The sequence below is a fragment of the Ovis aries genome, chromosome X (genome assembly GCF_016772045.2).
Source record: "Ovis aries strain OAR_USU_Benz2616 breed Rambouillet chromosome X, ARS-UI_Ramb_v3.0, whole genome shotgun sequence".
Classification (NCBI taxonomy): Eukaryota; Metazoa; Chordata; class Mammalia; order Artiodactyla; family Bovidae; genus Ovis; species Ovis aries.
The window spans coordinates 116,338,202-116,365,866 of NC_056080.1; the positions used below are offsets into that span (position 1 = coordinate 116,338,202).

The following is a 27,665-nucleotide window of genomic DNA, read 5'->3' on the forward strand; positions in this document are numbered from 1 at the left end:
ATGCTCACAACATTATCGAGAATCAAAGAAGGATGATTTTACGGTCAATATACATGCACCAAAGCCAAGAAATGAACATGTCCATTTTGGAAAAAATTTCAATAAGCAAAAATATCCAATTACCCAAAACACACTTACCAAACATGCTGGTTGTTTGAGGTTTTGCTTTATTATCCGTTATAATTGAGAAGCTTCACAAGTGGTTTGAAAAAATGTAAAACGTTTAATAACTCGCCTCTTGAAAGTTTCTCTTAAATTCTAAACTTACCATGGCAGCATTCGAAAGTCTCCAGAGAAGTCTTCATACTTGTAGTTCACCACATGCCAATCTGTGCTATAGGTTTTAATACACTGAAAGAAAATAGGAATCTTTAATTTGAAATGTAGGAAGGGTACATGCACACTGTTTTTATGTCTGGTAATAAGCTGATGGGGCTTCCCGGGTGGCTCAGGGGTAAAGAATCTGCCTGCAATGCAGGAGACCGGGGTTGGATCCCTGGGTCGGGAAGATCCCCTGGAGGAGGGCATGGCAACCCACTCCAGTATTCTTTCCTGGAGAATCCCATGGACAGAAGAACCTGGTGGGCTACAGTCCATGAGGTAACAAAGAATCGGACATGACTGAAGCGACTAAGCAGCAGCAGCGGCAATAAGCTGACAGACTTTTAAAACTCATCTGGGAGGCCCGCCCGTTGTGGCCATGGCGGCCGCAAGCTCTAGTGTGGCGAGGCGAGTGGAGGAACTCGGAGACCTGGCTCAGGCCCACATACAACAACTTAGCGAAGCCGCCGGCGAAGATGATCACTTTTTAATTCGCGCCTCTGCAGCTCTAGAAAAATTGAAACTTCAGTGTGGAGAAGACAAAGAATGTTCAACCCCATCAAATCTTCTAGAACTGTACACACAGGCTATTTTGGACATGACGTATTTTGAGGAGAACAAGCTAGTAGATGAAGATTTTCCTGAAGATTCTTCACAGAAAGTAAAAGAGTTGATCAATTTTCTTTCAGAACCAGAAATTTTGGTTCAAGAAAATAATATGCTTCCAAAACACTGCTATTTGCTTGGAGATGAACTCCTGGAATGTCTCTCCTGGAGGCGAGGAGCCCTACTTTACATGTATTGTCATTCTCTGACCAAAAGGAGAGAATGGCTCACAAGAAAATCTAGCTTACTTAAAAAGATGCTGAATTTTCGGTGTCCCATCCAGTTAAATGAAGGAGCTTCTTTCCAAGACCTAGACACAGCTAAGTTACTAAGTGAAGGAATATTTAGTGACATTCATTTGCTGGCTATGATGTACAGTGGAGAAATGTGTTACTGGGGATTGAAGCATTGTGCAGATCAACAGCCGGAAAATCATGAAATGGATACTGGCGTTTCTGGAGCAAGCTACGCCGCACACAAAGAACCTTTGGATTTCCGAGAAGTAGGAGAGAAAATTTTGAAAAAGTATGTATTTGTATGCGAAGGACCCCTGAAAGAACAAGAATGGAATACAACAAATGCAAAACAAATTTTAAACTTCTTTCAGCATCACACTAACTAGTAAGTTCTTCTAGTCCTTTTCAAACAGAAAAACAAAAAGACTCAGGAAATGAAAATTCCAGAAAAGAAGACATAATGATACTGAATTTATGAACATTACACTACATAAAGATAGCCAGCATGGTTACCCCTTTTTAAATGCCATTACGTCTTCACTGTATATTCTTAAACCTGTGAAGGAATGATTCTTTAATTTCTGAAATGGCATTTATATTATTCTAACTCAGCCTGAACTACAGATATCCTATGACTAATATTAAGAAGGAATCCAATTTATCTCTATAAAGATTTTTTCTGTTAAAAAAAAAAAAAAACTCATCTGGGGAATGCTGGTACTGAGACCTTCCTTTGGGGATTAACTGTGTCTTCCTAAACCAGTTGATGGTAATAAATCCCAATTCACATGTTCTCTTGGACTCTTTGACTTCAAGTCCAAACAGTATTCAAGTTTATAAAAAAAGACTAAGAATACAAGCTACTTGTGAAAGTATTTAAACTGTATCCTCTATGTCACATCAAATAGAGTTGTTATGTAGATCAGTTAAATTCTAGTAATTTTGTTTTCCATTTACACTAAGTATTTTAAATACAGCATTTATTAAATGAATGAATAATGACTTTTCTTCTGTGGCCTCTGAGCCTCTTACCTCCTTGACAAACAAACTCTGGGCCCTCTTCTCACCATCTTCTGGTACAGTGGACTGGACTGTTCGGCGTTGACGACTGATCACAGAGATCTAGAAGACACAGAATATTCTTGCTATACGAACCAGCCTGAAAAATGAAATTTTGAAGAAGTACTAGTGGACTCACAGATATATCTTCCATTGGAAACATAAGCAGGTCTCGGAGCGGGTCACTGTAAATCTGAGTTTTTCTTTGGGCGATAACATTCTCATAGTCCAAGGGCTCAACAACTTTGGTCTTTTCCTTTATAAGAGACAAAAGAAAGTAATACTGTCAAACAGACTGAAGTTCCTTGTCATGTGTCCAAGATACATTATTTCACCAAAGGGATTACTGATAATCAGCACTTAAGGGAGACACTTTTATGAGAGAAACCATCTCTATAATTAGACACACACACACATACACACACGTCTCTGCTAAAGGCAAGAGTTCAGGAGAGACAGCCCTGTACTCTGCTTGTCCATGTACCCCACAACAATTTATTGAATTTAAGACAAAACAAAAAGTGGCCTGTTTAGAAGCCTGTGAGTTGATAATGAGTATGCACTATTTACTGGGTAACTGAAAGGGAGAGAGTATCAACATTCCTGTGCCCGTTTGGTACCAGGCACGTTGTCCAAAGGATGCCTTAAGTTCTGCCACAGCCGGGGCAGGTAATGGGTCCTGGAGATGCTTGATTCAGTGGACAGGGCATGAAAGGATGAGGTTCCAGGTGGCAAAGTCAGGGGTCCCTGTGGGACTTGCAGGTGACACAGCCATTGACAGTAGAGTCCAGCCCGAGACTAAGGTTGCAAGGAGTAGGGTTAGTGACTCTGAGAAATCCAGGATGTGATTCTTTTAATAAGAGTGGTAACAGCATTTACTAAGCCCTTTCTAGATGCCAGGCACCATGCCAAGTGCTTTCTCTACAGTTTTTCATGTAAGACTCATAATAACCCTATGAAACACATTGAATCTTTGTCCCCACTTTACAGATGAGGAAATCCTGGACTCAAATCAGGTTAAGTAACTTGCCCACCTTCAGAGCTAGAATTTAAACCTGCATCTGACTCCAAAGCTCTGTTCTTTCTACTTCATGCAGCCTTCCCTTGCCTGAGAAATACAGAAAGATACAAAAGAACAAGGTACTGAACTTGGAATAGGATCCCATCTCCTACCTTCAACAAATCTAAAAGATGGTAACAAAAACAGTATAGAGGTGCCTCAAGAAATTAATAATAGAACTACCATATGATCCAGCAATCCCAATTCTGGATATAATATTTGAAGGGAAAGAAATCATTATCTCAAATAGATAGCTACACTCCCAAATTCACTGCAACATTATTCACAATAACCAAAACATGGAAGCAACCTAGGTTTCCATCAAGAGAGGAATGGAATTTTTAACAACATAAAATAGATAGATAGATAGACAGATAGAAAGGTTGTTCAGTCACAGAAAAGAGGGAATTCCGCTGCTTGAATAAATCTTGAAGGTATTATGCTAAGTGAAATAAGTCAGACAAATATTATATGGTATCACTTATATGGTAGAATCTAAAAAAAGTAGAATGGTGGTTGCTAAGGGCAGGGGGATGAGGGAAAATGGGGGAGAAGTTAGTCAAAGGGTACAAACTTTCAGTTATAAGTTAAGTTCTGAGGATCTAATGTACAGCATGGTGACTATATTATATTGTATACTTGAAATTTGCTGACAGTAGATCTTAGACATTCTCACACACACAGAAAAGGTAATCATGTGAGGTGATAGATGTATTAATTAACTTGATTGTGGTAATCACTTCCCAATGATACATATATATGAAATCATCACATTGAAGCTTTTAAATATATACTTTGATTCTTCAATTATATCTCAATAAGTCTGTTGGAAAAAAAAAGATCTGAACAAAGATATACTTTATTTCAAGTCAAATTTGAATTTATCAACCCATGGGATTAAATCAAGCAGATTATCCCTATCATGATCTATGAGTTGAAACAAAAGAAAAAAAAAAAACCTCTTAGTTTGTGAACACAGAGATTTTTCTGATAGGAAAATTTGACCCCCTTGTCCCACATCTGCCATGTTTCATGGACCCAATGAAAGAATACCGTGAATGCAGCTTCCAGCCCTAACAATCAGAGTGTGTGATCCATTTCTCAGAGAAAAATGAGAATAAAGTGAATAAAGCCCCATCAAAGAAGGCAAGACTTCGTGAAAATAATTTCAAAGTCTTGCTTTTGGTGCCAACTATCTTCCCATACAGATTGCAAAAACAGTCCTCAAATTTCAATGTTTAACCTGTTGGATTAGCATCTATTAATCTCTCTGCATAGTAATTTCATAAGTACCTACTCCAAGCAACTTTGAAAAAGAAAAAAAATCCTCCTTCAGCTTTCTAACGTAGTTGTCAAATTAATATGCTATAGGATACAGCAAAATGAACCACTTATTTACACGTGCAGTATATGCACTCTAAAAATGAAACTTGCAGTTCTCCTTGTGTTTTAAAGGCCACATATTCGTCTTACAGAAAAAAAGGTTTCACTTTTCATAGAAAACCGATTCAACTAAGCATTCTGGGTCTTTGGTCCTATTTCTTTATCAGTGGTAGCTCAAATGCAGAAAAAGGTAGAGTGGCTATTCTGAATCCCACAAATCTTCCCCTGAAAGAAGATCTAGGCCTGTGAATCAGGCTTCATCTTTTTAAGAGGAAAAAGAGAAGGACTAAGGGTTCCCAAAAGAGAAGGACTAAGGGCTCCCTCCCATCAGCCAGCTGCCTCTGATCTGAACTTTTATCTCCAGCCCTCTCCCAGGCATTAAAAGCCCAAACTGTCAGTGGAAGAGAAAGGCTAGAGTAGGAGTCAGCCCCAAAGAACCGCACCCTACATTTCCTTTCCTGTAGGACTCAGTGTAACTCTGTTGGCATCAGAGACAATGAAAACCTTTGACTTTTAGAATTATCATGATTTAATAGCAGCTCTGCCTGGCAGTCTATGTATAATTTTTAAAAATTAATTTGCATTGGAGTATAGTTGCTTTACAATGCTGTGTTTATTTCTACTGTACAGCAAAGTGAATCAGCCATTGTGTATACAATAGATCCCCTTGCCTGGCAGTCTAGAACATAAAATGCTTATCTAACTTTCCTATTTGGCTTTATCATTTGATGATCAGACTTACAGGGTTACTCTAAATAAAGCTTCTATCATACACAAAAAGGGTCTTCCTCTCAGATTTGGGAACTGCCTTCCTGCCAGTTGGTGCACTGATTGGCCTGAAAACGTGCTTTCTCATAACGCAAGAACACTGTTATAATAAACGGTACTTTATAAGCATCCAAATCATAGCAAGCTCCCACTGCGTACTTCTCTAAATCCTGTAGCAGCATTAAGTAAAAGGCAAAAGCATTCATATAATCTGGAGAGAAGCAAGCATATGTTTCCGTCTTCTCTTCCTAAGTAGTGACAGGAAAACCGTCAGCCTAAATTTGGAACCTACTCAGTTTTCACCATGTAGGAGAAAAAAAAAAGGTTTGCCTTTCAAAGTTCATATTCACTGATTCCTGAGGGCTCTTGAAATAACTTGCTGGTTATATTATTAGAGGTTTGGGTGTTGTTTCACTCCAAAATGACTTTAAAGTTTTAAGAAAACAATTTCAATATATATTCTACCTGTTTCTTAACCCAATCCTGTGAAATAGACAAGGAAAATACTATTGTTTCAAAGTTACACATGAAGAAACTGGCTCAGAGGCTTAAGATCAGCTGTCTATATCCAATGGTAGAATCTAGATTCAAACCCAGGTCTTCCAACTACTGATCCTTTTTCTGTTCTTAGTGTGCGTCCATGCTCAGTCGCTCCAGCTGTGTCTGACTCTTTGCAACCCCATGGACTGTAGCCAGCCAGGCTCTTCTATCCATGGGATTCTCCAGGTAAGAAAACTGGGATGGGTTGCCATGTGCTTCGCAAGGAGATCTTCCCGACCCAGGGATCAAACCCAGATCTCCTGCATTGAAGGCAGATTCTTTACCCACTGAGCCACCTAGGAAGCCCCTCTGTTCTTAGCAGTGTCTCCCAACTCAACTTACTCATGTAAAAAGTCTTCAAAGATTTTTGCCACAACTTCTGTGCTATTATATACTTCATATTTTTCTTCAAATCTCTTTTCCATTGAAATGGATTTATTGAAACAGTAAACTTCGTATCAGTCCCCCAGAGGAAACTAAGTCAATATTTTCCTAATCCCTAGTAAAAAAATGTCAATCTCTGTACTGTGGTTTGGGACACAGTACACTCTTCCAGACTTAGGACACTAGGACCAAATCTAAATAGACTTCCATGTATAAACCCTCAAACTGTGAAGAAATGCACAATTCCACAAATAAAGATAACTTTATGATTTCTAACATAGATTGAAATAACAGAGATTGAAAAAGGGAACTTATCAGTACAGATTCAGATACAATCTGCTTCTTGGTACAAAGAGAGGAAGGTACAAAGAGAGGAAGGTACAAAGACGTATCTTCATTGGGAATCACCAAGAGCATCAAACACTGAAAACTTTATGCTTTAGTGGTAGTCCCTCTATATCTACTGTACAGTGTGACTGATCATTCATCATCTTAACTTATGTATGTATCAATGTAAATCCAAGTTTGCAATCCTAAAATAATATGTAAATATGTATATGCAAGTATATTATATATTCAACCCTCCAACCACTCATGTATTTAATAGGGCACAAAGACTTCCCTAGTGGTCCAGTGGTTAAGATACCACACTCCCAATGCAGGGAGCCCGGGTTCCATCCTTGGTCAGAGAACTAGATCCCACATGCCACAACCAAGACCTGGAGTAGCCAAATAAATAATAAATAAGTAAAAATAAAAGTGCACATTACTAGCAAGGTGGTTTAGTACTGGAGTGGGTTGCCAATTCCTTCTCCAGGGGATCTTCCCGAACCAGGGATCGAACCCAGGTCTCCCACATTGGAGGCAGACACTTTAACCTCTGAGCCACCAGGGAAGCCATATCATTGGAAACCGAATCATTTCAGCTTCTTTTTTAAAAAGTAATCATAATCATGTAACATTTCTCTGTCAACAGTGCAAAATCAGCCTGCTGATTTAAATCATTACTTCTGTTTAGATATTACACCAAAGGTCATTCGTTCACTGGTAAATTTTTGACTTTAGAAACTAGTTCTGCTTAAGAATGCTAAGAATGTCTCTTCTACAAGTCTGCAGTGAACACTGCTTGACAGAATCCCTTCTGTATCACACTGGGAGAGAGAGCAGAGCAGGCAGAAGGCTTAGCAGTGGGGCATGGAGCCAATTCAAAATCTCCTCCTGCCACCTCCTTCTCCACATTAAGTTTTGGTGCCAGAAGGAGAGCGGCAACAACTGGTTTAAGAAGGAGAATGATGGCGACCAAAAGTTAGAAGCTGATTTTCGCAGTATTGTGATCAGACTACAGTTTCAACGGCATCTGAACAGAATCATATTGAAAATAACAACCATCTTAGAAAAGAAGGAAGATTCAAACAGACGGGGTTACTCCATGCATCTCTCCTTCCCACCCGTTGCCCACTTCCCTCCCTTGGGAATGACTCCAGACACCCTCTAAGGGATTTAGCTCCCCTTTTGTTTCAGACATCTGGAGCCCGGTTTGGAAGGCTTTCTCCACAGAGATCTCAAAATAACACTTTACACTCAAAATGGCCCACTGGGGACATGCTGCTTCCAGCAATGCAGAAAAGAAAGTGGGTTGAGGGGCAGAGCACTCTTATCAAGTCCCTGCTAAGCTCCAGGCTTTGTGCTAGCCCTGGGTGGCTCAACTGGTAAAGAATCTGACTGCAATGCAGGAGGATCTGGGTTCGATCGCTGGGTTGGGAAGATACTATTCTGGCCTGGAGAATTCCATGGGCTATATAGTCTGTGGGGTCACAAAGAGTCAGACAAGACTGAGCAACTTTCACTTTCACTTCAATTTGAGGAGCTCATGATCTAGAGGGGGAGGTTGATAAAGCCAGGACGGCTTTGATCACAGAAACTGTTATACTTGATCACAAGTATAACACTTGATCTGTTTAACTTGATCACAGAAACTGTTACAACTTGAAGCCCCATTTGGCTTCCACACATGTGTCAGACCCTTTGATTATCACATTTTCTTCCAACAAAATGACTGCACAAGTGTTCTTGCACATTAAAGTGTGTGAGCCCATCTATTCACATGTATAGCAATCAGAATAATTCCCCTATATGGCTACACATGGTCTCGGATCATTTCATCTTCTACTTTTGTTGATAAATTCCGTAAGGTTGGAGCCTAAGTATCTGTCAAGAGTGGTGGGACGGTAAGGAGCAGCAAAATTTGAGCTGCAACTAGCAGAAATGGGAAACGTCACCACTGTAGACTAGAGATTTCTAGAGGGGGACTCTACACAGCATGACAACAAAGGAACCACGACTGTAAGGAATTTTTCATAAGGTTCATGTCAAGAGCATCTGGCTTTATTATGCCCTTGTCTTTTGTCAGTCATATGATTACCTTTCACCAGGTCATTTCTTTCCCTCTTTCCAAATAAGAACTCAAGTACCAAAGGAGCTTTGAATTAATATAAACTGGATGATGATGCTAGTGGAGGGAAGGCCATCTTTTCAGTTAGTACAACCGACTTGGCAAAATAGACATGAACATATTTTAATAAAGATTATTTTTCAGGATAGATCTTGGCACAAATACCCACTTACAAATCTCATTCAAGACACTGACCTTTCTTACAGCTAACAGATAAAGGGAAAATCATACTTTTCATGAGACCATGGGTAATGCTCCTTCCTAATTTCCACCTTGGCTCTCACATTCTTCCTGTGAGAGTCCAACCTCCAACCTCTCTCATCCACAGCCCTTAACGTTTTTCCCAACTATTGTGGCATTTACTCACATAGAGCTGTAATTGCACTGTGGGTACTTTGCATATTAATCTCCTTAGCAAGATCGTAAACACCTGGAGGAGAAAACAATGTCTGTACATTAGTTATCCCTTACCCTGAGCATAATATACGCTAAGTATTTTGTATCTATTATCTCACTTAATTCCTGCAAAACCTCTGCACAGGAGGTTCTTTTATTATGCCCATTTTACAGATCAGGAAACTGAGGCTCAGGCAGGTCCAATGCCACATATTAGCAGAGCTGGGATTCAAATCTATATCTATCTGATAGACTCCAGAACCAGTACTCCTAACCATAATACACACAAACAAATATAAAACATTTCCCCATCTTCAATCCTACCATGTTTAATTCCCTTGGACAGACTTAGCAATTTAAGATTTGCTGGCGCTGACTCAAACTACACTTTCATTTTTTTTTTTTAAACCAGGAAGTGAGATCTTGCCTTCTCATCGCCCTGATGATGCTGAGCATGACTGGGTTATGGAACTTGTAATTGGATAAGAAGTTTTACATTTCTTAATTGTTGCTTCCAATTTAGCATTTGCCATCAATGAGTAGGGATTAGCACCTTAGATCTTTTACTTTCGGGCAGGAGTTGGCAGATTCAACTTCAAATGGGTAAGAATCAGATTACAAAAAAACAACAGTAAGATGTTGTCAAGGGACCGTGTCTAATTCACCTCGGTATCCTCCACAGAACCTAGAAGAGAGTCGTGAGAACCACAAAGCCAGACAATAAAACAAAGAGACTGACCTTACACATATCCTTTCCCAGCCCAAATGGCAGCACACAAGAAGAGAGGGACAGCTCATTGATCACTAAGGCTTTCAGAATTCATTTTCAGATCTCAGTTTTCATTTGATTTTTGATTCTGAGAAATCAGCAAAGTGAGATTCTAAAGGCATTTAAATCTGATGAAAAGGAAAACTCATTTTTTTTTCCTCTTTAGAGTTTTTGCCTAGGGAGGAATTCTTTTTAGATGCCAAATTAGTTTTCTAAGTCTATTTGGCATATTTATACAAACTCAAGAACTATTTTTTAAAACCTACAAAGAATTTATATTATTTTTTAAATCACAAAATAGACAAGTCTTGATATATCCTCTATGATTAATTCAAACTTGGTTAACAAGTGTTTTCATTACAGCCAACTCAAATATTATGCAAGTAATATAGATTATCTACAGATAAAAAAATAAAATTTTGATGAACTCTATACCCCAAAACTTGATTTAAACCAATAATTTTAAGTTTACTCAATATGCTGCCTGACAGGTAGGAAAACTGATTTGAATCCAGTCACTCCCTTACTTTTTGTGTTTACTTTGTGCTAATTAGTATTTAAATGACTCAAAGACAGGACAAAAAGAGGTAAAAATAAAAAGAAAGGCTTGAATAAATTGAGAGAATAGCGAAGTAGCTTTTTAAAAACTAGAACACTTCGTATTCTTTAGCAAACCATTATCGACAGAAAGAAAAATGCAACCTGGTTACACGTAATGGCTTTCTTTCGGCTTTCTTTCTAGCCAACCAAAGAATTTAACAAGTTCACGTAGACATATAAAATTATTGCAGATAATTCATTCATGCAAGAAGAAATTAGACTATGTGCCCATCAAATAATTTAAAACCCGCCTCAGATCTTGGTTCCCACTCCAGTAATGACATAAAAGAAATCTTGTTGACTTTTTCCTGAATTTGACAAACAGAACTATAACATACCTTGGATTCTTAAGCAGAACAAAATGTAAAATGCACTGATGTTCAACAGGTATACAGACTGAGCCAGCTAGATTACTTACATTCCATGAAAACAGAAAAACCCAAAGGTCCTGTTTGTGTCATTTGAACACAACAGGACAAGTCTATTTCATTAAAAAAAGCTCTGTAACCTATAAATCAGACACTCATCATTTTCCACACTGGATCCAACCACTGGTCTACCCATTCCATTAATTTGCTTCTGACAATGGAGTAAAGAAAACTAATGGGCCCCATTTTGAAAACCAACCTTTAAAGGAGCAAAGACACACCTTTCTACAAATACTTTCATTTTCCATAATCAGTCATATTGGATCTATCCATTAATTGAAATTCTGCCTTTTTTTCTCTTTTTGTGGGGAGGGGAAATTGGGGGGTGGACTTCGTTGGTGGCTCAGATGGTAAAGAATCTACCTGCAATGCAAGAGACTTGGATTCAGTCCCTGGGTTGGAAAGATCTTGAGAAGGAATTGGCAACCCACTCCAACATTCTTGCCTGGAGAATCCCTAGGAGAGAGGAACCTGGGAGGCTACAGTCCATGGGGTTGCAAAGAGTCAGCATGATTGAGCAACTACCACTTTCACACTTTTATTCTCACACTTTCTGCCTTTTTTGAATATCCTCAGTTTATACCACTTCATAATACATTCTAAAGCTATGTGAAATAAAGTAAGAGCTCCTTTGATTTTTCTTAAGTTTATCTCTTTAAAAAATCAGGAGATGCCCTACTTCTTGGTATATATAATTATTTCGGTATACAGTGATCTGAGCCATGTTTATCCTATCTACCCACTTGTGATTAAAGAGATAGACCTTCTTCCGGTACATTCTGCCTTTTGGTGATGTGAGGCAGGAGTCTATACATCATGCTGCTTATCATGCCCTGTATCTTACTGTCCTTCCTACGTCCTGGGCAGACTGTTTGCAGTGTTTAGTCTACAGTCACTCCCACGCTACTTTAGCAGAGCGTAATCAAGCTCAGAGTCTACTCTCAGGTTAGTAAGTTTCAATGACCTCTCCAGCTCCTATCCATTCAGAAATTCATCTCTCACTTTCCTGTCCGCATTTTCCAGCTTCATGGGGTCTCACTGGGGCACAGCTCCCGGGAACATGGCGACTGTCAACCCTTAGGAAAGGCTGTTAAATCAGACCAGCATCCTTCGGGTAACCACCCCTTGGCTACTCAGCATTTTTATACATATTCCTCTAAACAAACCAACAAACAAACAAAAAAAATGCCTATCTGTAATCTTCTTTAAGCCAATTCCCTCCTAACCAGTTTCACTCCCTTATACCTAAAAAAGCCCTCCACTATTTAGGAAGAGGAGTTCCCAGTACAGCAACCATGGCACCCCTCACTAGAATGGTTAGGTGTCAGTGTGTGAGGAGCCCACGCTTCAGCTCGAGTCCACTGATAGGCCTGGTACAAAAGTGAGGCTTGCTGCCCTGTCACTCCCTGAGGGCTCTTCTGGAGCTCTTACAGAAACACAAAACACACAGCTTAGTTCTGACAGTCACTGAGCATCCACTCTGTGCCAGGCAGTGGGCCACAGAGCTGAGAAAACAAAGATGGGCAAGATGTGGGTGCTGCCCTTTAGGAATTCATGAGCTTCAGAGGGAAGACAGACCTCCTCAACAGAGAGTTAAAATACAACGGGATAAGGGGATACAGAGAATGCTGTGGGAATGCAGATTAATTCCACAGGTGAAGGAGGCTCAGAGAGGAGGTCACATGTCTGCTGAGCCTTGAAGGACTGAATAAAACTGCCCATGGCAGGCAAGGTGGAGAAAGGTATGGCAGGCAAACACGAGAGCAGAAGTAACAGAAGTGGATGAGAATTCATGTGTTCAAGGGCCTGGGGACACACAGAATAAGGAGAAATGGTCGAGGTGAGCTGGAAAGGCATGATTACGGAGGACTACAGATGCCAAGGCCACGAGATTGGACTGCTTCCTAGTATAGGCGATGGGGAGCCAGCAGAGGTTTCTAAGCAGGGGAATGACATGAACAGATGTTTTACTCATATTTATGCACGGAAAGCCAGGAGGTCAGCGCTAATGGAAATTAATCCATAAAATGACAGCATAGGCTGAAAATTTGCCCCATTGTCTACTTTTTCCAGGAGCAATACACGGAATTATGGAAAACTACTCATTAGAGTTGCATACAAAACTACTAAGGAAAATAAAGTGAGGGTTCTGTTTCTGTGAGGAGCTTTTCTTTCACAGAGAAAGAAATGCTTGCTTACATCTTCCTTGTGTGACAGAGATTAATTTGCCTGAACATTTTATTTTGAAAATATCAACTGCCAATTTGCACTTCATGTGTTTCCCACACCTTTTCAATGGTTAATTTGATTCAAAATGGTTAAATTTTCAGCAAAACGTAAGGTGGATCACAATATTTCTTTGTTTAAACCCCTTTAAGGGGTCAACACAGCCTGCAGAGTTGGTGATTTGCAAAGCAGAGAAAAATGTTGGGGTAAACAATGGGAAGGACTGAATAAAAATGTCCTACGTTTTCCTTGAGAAATACAGAATATATTAATATAATTAGCAATAAGTTTTCTTAATTAAAAAACAAAACCATAGCCTACAGAAAAAGCCTTGCTCTGGTTAGTAAGGCTTGTAAGATCTGGCCTCCACTCCCAGCCTCTGACCCCACCCTCTAATCCACAGCCCCCCTTCCCTGTGGGCAGAGCTCCTAAGAGCCCTGTTAGCCACCAGTTCTGCTCCTCTGCCAGTTCTCCCCGCAGCCCCACCGTAAGACTTCATGAAGCTGCCCACCTTTCTAGGTACAAATGGCCACTCCCTCCTACCCAGTGCTACCCACCTCCTCAAACCCAGAAGTAGTACCTGCACCTCCTTCCCCATCTTAGTCCCATGATGAAGTGCTATGGTGCCCATTTCCTTTTCCACCTCTCCCCTCACTAGAATGAAAGCTCTGTGATTCAAGGGTCTTTGTCTTATTCTTGGCTCTATCCTCATCACCCTCAAATTATTATCTTAAATGACTGAACGAACAAAGTATGAGACCACTGTGATTATCTTTCTAATCTCAACATTAAGATTTTCCAGACTTCCCTGGTGGTTCATAGGATAAGAGTCCACCTGCTAATGCAGGGAACATGGGTTTGATCCCTGGCCCAGGTAGATTCCACATGTGGGGCAACTAAGCCCGTGCATGCCACCACAACTAAGCCCAGGTGCCCTAGAGCCTGTGCTCCACCACAAGAGAAGCCAGCACAATGAGGAGCCTGAGCGCCACAACTAGGGAAAGCCCACACGCAGCAACAAAGATTCAGTGCAATCAAAAAGAAAACAAAACGATTTTCTGCCTCTTCTAATCTTTCAAGAGGATCACAATCTACAAAATGCTCACTGAAATACACACATCTGAGTAGCCGTCCAAAGTAGCCAGGCTACTGAACACTTTAATAACATGAATCATCACTCATTCTTTTTTGACAAAGTCACAACATCATATATGAAGTTTTCATAGAATCAGACACACCTGCATGAAGAAATGTAAAGTGTCAGGGGGTAGAAAATCGTGTTGGTTGGGCATGTGATTTAGACTTGAGAGCAAGTTGATGACTCCAGCAAAACTCTTTTTGTGATGGTTACAGTTTCATTGCCAAACTTCCTCCTGAGCAACCTCTCTCTCCCCATCCCTCCCCTCCCTTCAGCTCACATTTTCTCAGTGTGCTGAAGGTGCCTACAGGTACATTTTCTGGCTTCCTTCCCTAAAAGTAACTCAAAGTGCAATTCATCACACATGCGAAGAAGCACCAGCAAGAAGCACTCCCAATGCCCTTATCCAAGTACGCTCATTTTGCGATGCTCATCTGATGCAATGACACTGTGAGACTCCAGACTCAGCACAACCCTCCCTCTACAAGCCTCTACCTATAACACGTGGCTGGACCACTGTCATAATGATTGAACTCCCTTTCCTCGAAAAGAATCTCCTCATGTTGTCCCCAGGACCATTTCCAACTAGGCTAACATCCCCCTTGCCCAGTCTCTCCATATGCCAGCGCATTCCTGTCCTGTGTTCATTTTCATTTCAATCTGGACCCCCTGGTAGATAGCCCTCTCAAGAGTCCCTTGTCATTCGGAACCACATTCATGGCCACTCCCCAACATCAAACCCCTCCTTGCTTGTCTTTGATGCCACAGGAGAAAATCCTAACTGGGTGCTCAGGGCCTTCATTTATGGGGATAACAAATCCTTGGTTCAGCTGGGCTCTCAGTCTCCTCAAGGATTTTACTTACTCCTTGTCAACACCCCGTGACCTAAAGAACAGGACACCTGAGGTTCCAGGAGTGGAAAATCCCCTCTCTCTTACAATAGCATCCTGCTTGATTTGCATAGCTTGACAGAAGGGCTGGTCTACTGAATCTGTGGACACTGGCACTGATAAAATTCATATAACCCTGTATCTTTCCTTATTGATTTAGCAGTCAACTCCTTTCTGGGTGCCACTTTCTCCACTCCTAATTTGGTTCCTAATCTGGAGTCTCTAAATGGTCCTTGGATGGGCTACGTGGGATCTGTGAAAGTCTGAAATTATATGAAAAATGTATGAACATCTTTATAGGAAAAGGACCCAGAGCTTTCCATACCTCAAAGGAGTGTGTGATCCAAGAAAGGCTAAAATCTACTGCCTTACTAACTGCATATAAACAGGTCACATTTTTTTACATAAGATTAATTGATTTCGTGTAATTATAAAGCAATACATGGGAGTTTCCTGGTGGTCAGTGGTGAAAAACCTGCCTGCCGATGCAGGGAACACAGGTTTAATCCCTGGTGGGGGAAGATTCCACATACCACAGGGCAACTAAGCCCATGCACCACAACTACTGAGCCTGAGCTCTAGAGCCCACGAGCTACACAACTGCTGAAGCCCACACATCCTGGAGCCCATGTTCCGCAATGAGAAGCCATCACAATGAGAAGCCCACACACTGCAACTAGAGAGTAGCCCCTACTCTTCTATGACTAGAGGAAAGGGCATGCAGCAATGAAGAACCAGCACAGCCAAAAATAAATGCTAATTTAAAAAATTTTAATTAAAGCAATATATATTGATTGAAGGATCTTTAATCTAAAAATGTCAAGAAGAAAATAAAAGTTACTTAGAATTCCATCATTCAAAGAGGACCGCTATGAGTGACCGTTTTGATGTTCCTCCATCTCTTTTCTATTTTCTCTCCTTTTAAACTGGGTTCATACTATTGATTTCTGATAGTTACACTGTTCCAAATAACATGAAAAACTTCAGAGTACAAGGAATTTGGGACTAGTGTTCAAAAATTCCTTTGATTTTCAAGTGCACCCACCAATAAAATTTCTTGAGCACTGCTATGTGTATGACATACCACCGCAAAAGTCAAGAGGTAAATAAAGCCTTATCCAAGTTTTCACACAAAGTGTTTAAAAATTCTAGGGATTTCAACAATCTGTGTAAAGCTTCAGCCTAAGAAAAAGAACATTTGAGTTTAAAGTGACTGGACCTATATCAACCAGAAAAAAGGGGAGACAGGTGGCAACAATGACTTAATTATAGACTTGGAAGAATGCAATTAAAACCACTAAAAGTCGGGTTTAAAAAAAAATGGTTTTCCTTTACTACCAAAACATTTTTCTTTTATCACCTAATGATAAAAAAAAACAGGTGATTAAAAAAACACATGAGATGGGACTATAGAATAAAGGCCCAGGTCACCTCACACGACTCATAAACTCATTCTGAGGAAAATTCCCTGTGTTTTAAGCAATGACATTAGGAAATAATTGTGTGGCTTCCTATGGTGACTGTTCAAAGGACAGAACTTGTGTGCTTATGGAATTCCGCTGTGTTGAAAAAGGATGATCAGTGTAATTACTTCACTGCCACTGCTTACATATTTCACAATCAAGATAATTATGGAAAAACAGGATTATTACTTCTTTGCTTTAAGTACATATAGGCCGAGGACAAGCCAACTGAAAGATTTCTTATCTCAAGTCCACTCCCTCCAATACAATTTTCAACTCACATTTAAGTATTATTCCATTTTCGAGCAAGAAAGCAAGTAAGTCTGTACAATTCAAGGCTGAACCCAGTGAAATGCTCTAGAGCTTTCTCTCTGTCACCCCATCCCATGCTAAACCATTGAGCCTTTTCCTCATTCCTCTGACCATTGGAAGTCTCTCTGAGGGAGTGATCCAGGCCTGACCCCGTCAGAGTTTACCAGAATATACTGGAACTGACTGGAGAAGGCAGAGGCTCTGGTCAGGTCAAAGGCTCAGCCTTGCTTTCTTGTCAACACCACAATATGACTGCAGCTTCTTGCAGGCTCTAAGTGAGGTAGTCACGTGGCAAGCAAACAGAGGCAGCCCCACTGCAATGCCTCAGCATCTTTTTCTTCTTTAGGGCCAGAGCCCCTTTCAGAAGACCCTGGGGCAGCCAGTGGACAGGATGGTTGAGAGTGGATGCGAGAGTTAAGAGCCCCTTTTAGGTCACCACAGATCACTGAGCAGTGATAAACAACCCAACTGCCAATGCAAGAGACATAAGAGATGCAGGTTTGATCCCAGGGTCAGGAAGACCCCCTGGATGAGGGCACAGCAACCCACTCCAGTATTCTTGCCTGGAGAATCCCATGGACAGAGGAGCCTGGTGGGCTACAGTCCACAGGGTCATAAAGAGTCGGACACGACTGAAGCAACTTAGCTAGCTAGCTAGTAAAAGTCACTTAGTCGTGTCTGACTCTTTGCAACCCCATGGACTGTATCAGCTCAGTTCAACTAGCTAGCTAGAGCACTGAGCAAAGTGAAGTCGCTCAGTCATGTCCAACTCTTGTGACCCCATGGACTGTAGCCTACCAGGCTTCTCCATCCATGCGATTTTCCAGGCAAGAGTAGTGGAGTGGGTTGCCATTTCCTTCTCCAGGAGACCTTCCGAACCCAGGGACTGAACCTGGGTCTCCTGCATTGCAGGCAGACGCTTTACCGTCTGAGCCACCAGGGAAGTCCTACTGAGCAAAAGGAAATCCAAAAAAAGAGGCAATATATGTATACATACAGCTGATTCACTCTGCCAAACAGTGGAAACTAACACAACCTTGTAAAGCAACTATACTCGAATACAAATCAATAATTTACAAACTCTTGGACTTTCCTGGTGGCCCAGTGGTTAAGGATCCGCCTGCCAATGCAGGGGGCACGGGTCCGATCCCTGGTCCAGGAAGAGCCCACATGCTTGGAGCAATGAAACCCATGCACCACAACTACTGAAGCCTGTGTGCCCTAGAGCTTGTGCTCCAACAATAAGAGAAGCCACGGCAATGAGAAGTCCTCGCACTGCAACTAGAGAGTAGACCAAACTCACGGCAACTAGAGAAAAGTCTGCACGCAGTAACGAAGACTCAGCACAACCAAAAACTAAAGAAGAGAAAGAAAGAAAATTGCTAAAAAAATCTCCTCTACATGTATAAGACATAAACCTTATCTACTCAGCCTTGCAGCACTGGGAGCTCACTGTAGGCAGATTCTCATTCTTCTTCACCTTCATGTTCCTAGTGCTTCGCACAGTATAGGAGGCACTCAATAAGTATCTGTTATCAGCTGATTGAGTCAAGTATATGAAACCAGAAATGATCTGAAGACTTTTCCTGTTGTAATATTCTATAAACTGTAAGTAGGCATCCCTCTTTAGACAAGAAAAACTTTTCAGGTTTTTTCAATAAAAACTTTGCAAAAATTTATTCTATCTATATTTCAAATTGCTATAATATTTCCTATAAATAAAATCTCACCTTAAACTGATAAAAATTTTCAATAAAAACTTTACAAAGAATTTATTCTGTCTATATTTCAAATTTCTGTAATTAGTATTTCCTATTAATAAAATCTCACCTTAAAATGAGAAAAAATAAAACAGAGCCCTCAGATTCTCTTAGAATGCCACAAGCAACATATGGGGGACTTGAGTCCATTCTCCAGGGCTCAATGTGTCGCACAGAAAGACCAAAGACTTTAAAGCCCTTTTACAGACTTTTCATAGAACTATAGCTGGAAAGTCAGACCTGTTGACCCATTAAGTCCCCACGATGTGCTCAACAGCTTTGCAACTTGACACCGACTATTTCTTCTCTGTTTGGGGATTGTCTAAGGTGCTGAAATTTCATGGGGGAATAAGTAGGTGCTACTGTACTACCTATACCAGAAGCGGTAGAAAGTGACGGTCATTTTATTGACAAGAGAGTAGTTAAAAGTAAAAATGGTCAGACTTTCCTGGTGATCCAGTGGTTAAGAATCCACCTGCCAATGCAGGGGACACTGGTTTGATCCCTGGTCCTTGAAGATCCCAATGCCTCAGAGGAACTAAGCCCGTGTGCCACAACTACTGAAGCCCACGCTTCAGAGCCCGTGCTTCACAAGAGAAGCCACCACAATGAAAAGCCCATGCATCACAACTAGAGAATAGCCCCTGCTCACTACAACTAGAGAAAGTCCCCTCACAGCAACAAAGACCCAGCACAGCCAAAAAAACCTGTATTTTTAAAAAGTAAACATGGTCAAATGAAAACATTAAAGATTTTGGTATTCTGAATGACAAGATTATGGATGATTTTTTCTTCTTTTTTCTGTTTTTTCCCCCAATTTTGCTAGCACAAACATGTATTGCTATTATAATCCAAAAATATAAAATTAATTTTATTAGCTTTTTTATTATGGTAAAATATACATAAAATTTACCATTCTGACAATATTAAGTATACACTTCACTGGCATTAAGTACATTTACATTGTTCTGCAACCACCACCATTATCCATGTCCAATTTTTTTCATCATCTGAAACAGAAACTCTGTAGTCATTAAACCCTAACTCCCCCTTCAACCCAACCACTGGGAACCTCTGATCTACTTTTTGCCTCTATGAATTTGCTTATTTTAGGTATGTCATACAAGTAGAATCATATATAAGTGGCCTTTTGTGTCTGGTTGATTTCACTTCAGTCAGTTCAGTTCAGTCACTCAGTCGTGTCCAACTCTTTGCAACCCCATGTACTGCAGCATGCCAGGCCTCCCTGTCCATTACCATCTCCTGGAATTCACCGAAACCCATGTCCATCACGTCGGTGATGCCATCCAAACATCTCATCCTCTGTTGTCCCCTTTTCCTCCTGCCCTCAATCTTTCCCAGCATCAGGGTCTTTTCAAATGAGTCAGTTCTTTGCATGAGGTGGCCAAAGTACTGGAGTTTCAGGTTCAACATCAGTCCTTCCAATGAACACCCAGGACTGATCTCCTTTAGGACGGACTGGTTGAATCTCCTTGCAGTCCAAGGGACTCTCAAGAGTCTTCTCCAACACCACAGTTCAAAAGCATCAATTCTTCAGCGCTCAGCTTTCTTTATAGTCCAACTCTCACATCCATACATGACCACTGGAAAAGCCATAGTCTTGACTAGATGGACCTTTGCTGGCAAAGTAATGTCTCTGCTTTTTAATATGTTGTCTAGGTTGGTCATAACTTTCCTTCTAAGGAGTAAGTGTCTTTTAATTTCATGGCTGCAATCATCATCTGCAGTGATTTTGGAGCCCAGAAAAAGTCAGCCACTGTTTCCACTGTTTCCCCATCTATTTGCCATGAAGTGATGGGACTGGATATCATGATCTTAGTTAGCAAGATATTAATATTTTCAAGGTTCATCCATATTACAGCATGTGTCAGAATTTCATTCCTTTTAAAGACTGAATATGATTTCACTGTACGTATGTAGAATGCTTTGTTTACGATGGACATTTGGGTTGTTTCCACCTTTTGCCTATTATGAATAACAGGATATGAACACTGATAGGATGTGTTGATAGGAACACTGATGTATGAGTATCTGTATGAACCCCTGCTTTTTCTTTGGGGTTCATAACCTAGAAGTGGGATTGCTGGATAATACAGTTGTTAGGAGAAGCACACTGACTGAAACCACCCACCCTGGCCAGGCACCATAGTAACCATTTACATGATCTTTTTTTATGACAGGAAGTCCTGGTAAGGAACATGGAACTAATAAGCCACCACCAACCAGAAGAGTTCAGGAAAGGTCAAAAGGAAACACCACATGTCCGACCACCTCCCAGAATCCTTCTCACTGGCATCCATCTTGGCTGAACAAGGCATGGACTTGGAGTCCACAAGGAAGGACTCTGAGTCAAAATGATTGGCTAAAGATGACCTGGAAACTAATCCCATCACTATAAACCCAGAGACTGTGAGCCATGTGGCAGGGCAGTTCTCCTCGCTGCCCTTACCCTACTGTTCTCCACCTGGGTGCCCTTTCCCAATAAAATTTTTTGCTCTGTCAGCACATGTGTCTCCTTGGACAATTCACTTCTGAGTGTCAGACAAGCGCCCAGTTTTGGGCCCTGGAAGGGATGCCCCTTCTTGCAACAAATGGTGACTCTGACGGGACTCTTCTTCATTGACCATTCAGGGTACTCAGAGACCAGCTGGCCCACCAATGGACCAGACCCACTGGCTGCAATTGGGACCCTTTTGTCCCTGGTCTTCTCCCGAGTAGGACAACTGGCCAGAGTGCCCTGACCCAGTAAGGAACAAGAGACTTTATTGACCTCTCACCCCTTCTCTCTCCTTAACCCTTACTCCTTGGAAGAAAAGTTATGACCAACCTAGATAGCATATTCAAAAGCAGAGACATTACTTTGCCAACAAAGGTCCGTCTAGTCAAGGCTATGGTTTTCCAGTGGTCATGTATGGATGCGAGAGTTGGACTGTGAAGAAAACTGAGCGTCGAAGAATTGATGCTTTTGAACTGTGGTGTTGGAGAAGACTCTTGAGAGTCCCTTGGATTGCAAGGAGATCCAACCAGTCCATTCTGAAGGAGATCAGCCCTGGTTGTTCTTTGGAAGGAATGATGCTAAAGCTGAAACTCCAGTACTTTGGCCACCTCATGCGAAGAGTTGACTCATTGGAAAAGACTCTGATGCTGGGAGGGATTGGGGGCAGGAGGAAAAGGGGATGACAGAGGATGAGATGGCTGGATGGCATCACTGACTCGATGGACGTGAGTTTGAGTGAACTCCAGGAGATGGTGATGGATAGGGAGGCCTGGTGTGCTGCGATTCATGGGTCGCAAAGAGTCGGACATGACTGAGCGACTGAACTGAACTGAACTGAACTGAACTGATCCTACCCCTTTTTTCTTGTCCTCCAGTCCTGGATGCAAGAATTGGTCAAAGGGCCTCAGCCTGAGCTGGGGATTGGAGACTGATCACCTCCTCTTGGCAGAGAACTCGAATTCTGGTTCTGTTCTGGTCTGGTTTCTGGTAAGGCCGAGTTCCAGTCCTCCTTTCTCTGGAGGCCCAGGGAAAAGTCCCATAATGCCTAGATGTCTGCAGGTGGCAGGAGACGTCCCTTTTGCCCTCCTCTCCCGCCTACTCCCCCTTCTTCTTTCAACCTGGCTTCCTTTCCTCCCTTTGAAATCTTTGAAGACCTGAGAAATTTTCATTTACTCTGTGAGTACTTGGATCTGGAGTTCTATGTCTCTATAGGAGGTTTTCTGAGAGACTGTAATCTTATATTTAAGAGAGTGTCTGATGAGCACTGCCATGTCTGTGTGTGTGTTTTGTATTCTGTGTTCTGTGTTATGATTTGTGATGGCCATTCTGCTTTGTCTGGCCACCATTTGGTTTAGACCTGCCGCCATTTTGTTAGAACTTGATTTTCTTTCCCTGTGCCTTGAGACCAGGGCTCTCAGGAACACATATCTAGACCATCTCTAACTCCTAAGACTGAGGAAAAATGGGAAAAAGCCTTTAAAATTTTTATTTATTCCAACTGTTATTTATAAACTAGTGAATTTTATACTGTACTAATTCATGACTAAGCTTAGAAAATGAAGCTAGATCTTGTGTTGTGTCTGTCTGAATATGTCTCAGTATGTCTTTGTCTCTGGATAATATTTTTGAGATTAATTTGTAAATGAGCTCTATTTAATTGAATAGAGCTTAGAGAAATAATGCTTAAAGAAATAATGCTTAAAGAAAAGTAAGCATTTACAAATCAAATAATTCTAAATTAATAAACTCCAAGTTCAAGTGAACTCGGAAATATTCAGTATTAAATACCTGATATTAATGTTTGTTGATCTATCTAATACAGACATGTCTTAGAGTAAGAGTAATTAACATTAAGTAGAATATTTTCATTGTACCCAGGTTTAATATGTTAAATATTATCATATCTGTTACAAGTTTGTTAACAAGGAAACTACCTCGAGTGAAGAAACTTCTAAAACAGTGTAAATGAGAAGTGAGCTTTAGATAAACTCTATTAAGAATAATTATGCTTTAGGGGAATATCTGTCTAAAATAGTCTCTCCAGATTGGGGTAACTCAAATTTCTAAGGGTTGTGCTAAACTCAGTGTTGGAAGTCTATTAAATAGTTAGGTCATTTCCAAATAAAATAAGATTTTGAAACATTTACTACTAAACACTAATTCCCTTTTACAGAGAAACTAAAGAGATTTGGGACTATAAATGAATAATGTTTGATGCCATCCTAAAATGTTCTAAGAAAGCAAAGGTTTTAGAAATTATCACTGGTATTTATGCTCAGGAAAATGCTGATATAAAAGTTAGTTCCTGGTTGCTAAAGGAAAGAAGTGTGTTTTCAGTAAAAAAAAGAAAAGTACAAAAAATACTGAAAAGAGTTATTCACGATCAGTATTTTCTAAAATTGGATTACAATTAGTTAGATAAATGGATTTTGTTAGGAATGACACAGCCATAGGAAAACTGGTTAGAGCCAACTGGTCCAAGATGGCGAAGTTAACTTTCACAAGACTTTGAGCCTCAGTATATATGCCCATTGCAACAAATCAACAAGCTAAATGATACACCCATTAGCACTGACTAAATCTGACCAAATATTCTAAACCCTTTTAATTGATTTTTTGATAAAACTTCCTAAATCGAATTCTGTTAAAGTTCCTTTGACCTCTAGCTCACTTTGGGGTGCTTCAGAGGGCCCCTGAAACATCCCAAGGAGAGATATTAAACTAATTGTGCTTATTTGGTTGGTTAAATTACATGAAAAATATTAGCAAATGAGTAATAAATCCTCTCACATTATAGTATATGGTAAATATTACTAATATAGGTATCCTAGAAATATATAGAGTTCTTAACATTCTAATATGTCCTGGTATTCTAATGGAAAACCTAATGACTTCACAAAAGTTAACAAAGGACTGAATGAACCAGTGAATATGCTTATAACTTTTATGGTTTCTATCTGAAAAACTATAGGCTTGAATCTTGTGTTTTCCAGGAGTAGGGAAAATCTTCCTCTCAAAATAATTATGACAGCAATTTGATAAAATTATATATTATAAACAAAACAATTATATTTTCTCTCTACCTGACTTCTCCAGAGATTGGAAACTCTTACGTTTCCAGTAACTTTATCAGATGAAGTTAGGAAGGTTATCTCACTAACAGGTACAAAAATCTTAAGGAATTTTTGAGACCTTAAAAAGGGAAGAATTCACCTAGATTTGTTAGGCAAAATCTGTGATAAGCCTTTAGTGTGAGTTTCCCAGCCCTGTTTTATTTTAAAAGTTCAGTCTGAGACTATAAATATTTCAGCAAAACAAAAAGTCTATGATCAATTATGGTTACATAAATCATCAGGCCAAAATTACTGAGAGCAGACCTATTTTGCAAACAAACTAGGCTTACTATGGAGAACAGTGTGGAGATTCCTTAAAAAGATGGAAATAGAACTGCCATACGACCCAGCAATCCCACTGCTGGGCATACACACCGAGGAAACCAGAATTGAAAGAGACACGTGTACCCCAATGTTCATGGCAGCACTATTTACAATAGTGGAAGCAACCTAGATGTCCATCAGCAGACGATGGATAAGAAAGCTGTGGTATATATACACAATGGAATATTGAGTGAGTGAGTGAGTCAAGTCGCTCAGTCGTGACCAACTCTTTGCGACCCCACAGACTTTAGCTTACCAGGCTCCTCCATCCATGGGATTTTCCAGGCAAGAATACTGGCGTGGGTTGCCATTCCCTTCTCCAGGGGAACTTCCCAACCCAGGGATCAAACCTGGGTCTGCCGCATTGTAGGCAGACGCTTTACTGTCTGAGCCACAAGGGAAGCCCCAATGGAATATTACTCAGCTATTAAAAAGAATGCATTTGAATCAGTTCTAATGAGGTGGATGAAACTGGAGCCTATTATACAGAGCAAATTAAGTCAGAAAGAAAAACACCAATATAGTATATTAACTCATATGGAATTTAGAAAGATGGTAACGATGACCCTATATGAGAGACAGTAAAAGAGACACAGATGTAAAGAACAAACTGTTGGACTCTGTGGGAGAAGGTGCGAGTGGGATGATTTGAGAAAATAGCATTGAAACATGTATATTATCATATGTGAAATAGATCGCCAGTCCAGGTTTGATGCATGAACAGGGTGCTCAGGGTTGGTGCCCTGGGATGACCCTGAGAGATGGGATGGGGAGGGAGGCTCAGGATGGGGAACACATGTACACCCATGGCTGATTCATGTGAATGTAAGGCAAAAACCACCACAATACTGTAAAGTAATTAGCCTCCAATTAAAATTAAAAAAAAAAGAAGCCCGTGCACCACAACTAATGAGTAGCCCCCACTTGCCACAACTAGAAAAAGCCTTCAGGTACCAACAAAAACCCAGTGCAGACACAAATAAATAAATTTCTAAAATCCTTTTTAGAAAGTGAAGATTGCAAAACTCTGTGAGTATACTAAAAATTAAAAAAATTGATGTGATTACTTTAAGTGAGAGGATTTTATGCTATGTGAATTACATCTCAATAAAGTTGTTAAAAAAACTAGGCAATTAAAATAAATAAATGTATATTAGAAAAAAACTAGGCTTAATTTGGTTATATTTGATAAAAATGAGGGTAATTTTAGGGAAAAAAGATGTTTCAATAAATGTTAAGCCCCAGTTTGTTAATGGGGGTCTGAATCTAGCAAGAACCATTTCCTGGATATTTTTTTGCTGTTATGTGATATTGATGTAAAATTTAACTGAATTCTTAAAGAACACCCTAAGTTTATTTCTGAAGCTTATCTTAATAATCTATCTTTGGATGAAGATCAGATGCCTTATGAGCTGCAACCAGGACTGGAAAAAGACATAATTTAAAGGACTGTCTCCAACCTGGATGAAACGACCTTTTTATCAGGTACTCCTAACTGGCTACTGCACAGTGAAATTGAACGGAAATTGATTCTTAGATTAATTCCCACTTCCAAAGGCCCCTACATTGGACTGGTCTAAAGAGAGGACAGCTGACCTGATCTCACCTTAAAATGATATTTAGAGGAAAAACTACACTACACCAAGAGGAGAAAACAACATCAGAGATAGACAGTTTGCCCAAGATGCTGGACCTGATTCATATGATCATTTATAATGTTTTCTTGACTTCTTAGACTTTTACATATAAATCAAATGCTTTTCTATCATAGGCCTGATCCTATGCTAGTTTTAAAAATCAATCCAATTGTTGGGTTTGTGGCCAATTATCTGTGTCTAGTTCTGGGATACCTTGGTAAATTTCTCTACTTCAAGGCTCTAACTAGTTGGCCCTGAGAAAATTTACTTTAAAAAATTTATAGTCATATTCAGGTCACTACTGATATGACTAGATGGGATCTCCTCACCTGGCCAATTAATAATGCCTGCTCTGACTCTGGTCATAAATTTGAGTTTTCTTCAATTACTCAAGCTCAATCAGAACAACAAGCAAAGTTTCAGCAAAGGAAAAAAAATCTCCCACAATTATGGGAGAGATTTATATAGATAATACCAGGCTATGGTAATTTAGATGTAAAGTCTCCTCTATGTTGAAAACAGTTAAATCACACTAAGGAAAATCAGTCAAGTAACACTAGAAAACTAAGCTATGTGCCTTATAGACAGTGCCAATATATAATTTCCCTGGAAGATAAAGAGTCATACAGAGTAGATTAAGTCAGATGACCTGGAATATACTAGGCTACATCTAATGGAAGCTCTTAGCTTAAGTCTTACTTATGACTTTACTAATACTGCTGACTATGTTATTTGTATTTAACCTGTTTTACAAAATTGCTGTTTCTTATACTGCCAAATGTATGACTGAGGCCTCTGATAAAATAATATATAGTCCCATATGAGATTGATGATGGTAACAGTGTAACTCTAGATATGGGAAGAAGCAACAAGAGGGAATATTTTCCTGGACCAAAAGGCTAATAAGACAGATGGTCCAGAGAATTTTGGATACTGTTTTATGGCCTAGTCCAGTACCAGCACATTGAGTGGCCTGTCAACAAAATATTTGCCAAACCTGAGAATGGAGATTCTCAGCACCATGGGATAAAATGGTCATGATATGCAACCCCCCAAAATCATGGTCAAGTTTATGACCAAGAAGGGGCTCTGCCAACTAAAGAACTGACACTTGCCAACTACCTCTACAAAGATTAATCACGGCCACTGCAGCTGCTGATCTTCAACACCCCTGAAAGGAGTTCGGGTTGGAAATCGGGAATGAGACACTCTGCGCTCTGAAAAAAAAAAAAAAAAAAAACTGGCAGAACAAGCCTTCAGGTAGTTAGATCTTTTCAGGAGA

General features: G+C 40.2%; 2 protein-coding genes across 4 annotated transcripts in view; one reads left to right on the forward strand and one right to left on the reverse strand.

Annotated features, from left to right (window-relative positions):
* Nucleotides 1-27,665, reverse strand: part of LOC101108113 (dedicator of cytokinesis protein 11) — a 211,353-nt gene that overhangs the window by 155,173 nt on the left and 28,515 nt on the right. For all 3 annotated transcript variants that reach the window (XM_027963225.2, XM_027963224.2, XM_042242184.2), the window contains exons 2-4: nt 2,362-2,478; nt 2,196-2,285; nt 269-351 (exon numbers count right to left, since the gene is read on the reverse strand). In XM_027963225.2, coding sequence (XP_027819026.1) covers nt 269-351; nt 2,196-2,285; nt 2,362-2,478 — 290 coding nt within the window. The remainder of the gene's footprint in view (nt 1-268; nt 352-2,195; nt 2,286-2,361; nt 2,479-27,665) is intronic.
* Nucleotides 692-1,854, forward strand: LOC105605613 (RAB7A-interacting MON1-CCZ1 complex subunit 1-like). Its single transcript, XM_012107490.5, has one exon. It carries the CDS (start codon nt 701-703, stop codon nt 1,547-1,549), a length of 849 nt encoding a protein of 282 aa, XP_011962880.1. The 5' UTR covers nt 692-700; the 3' UTR covers nt 1,550-1,854.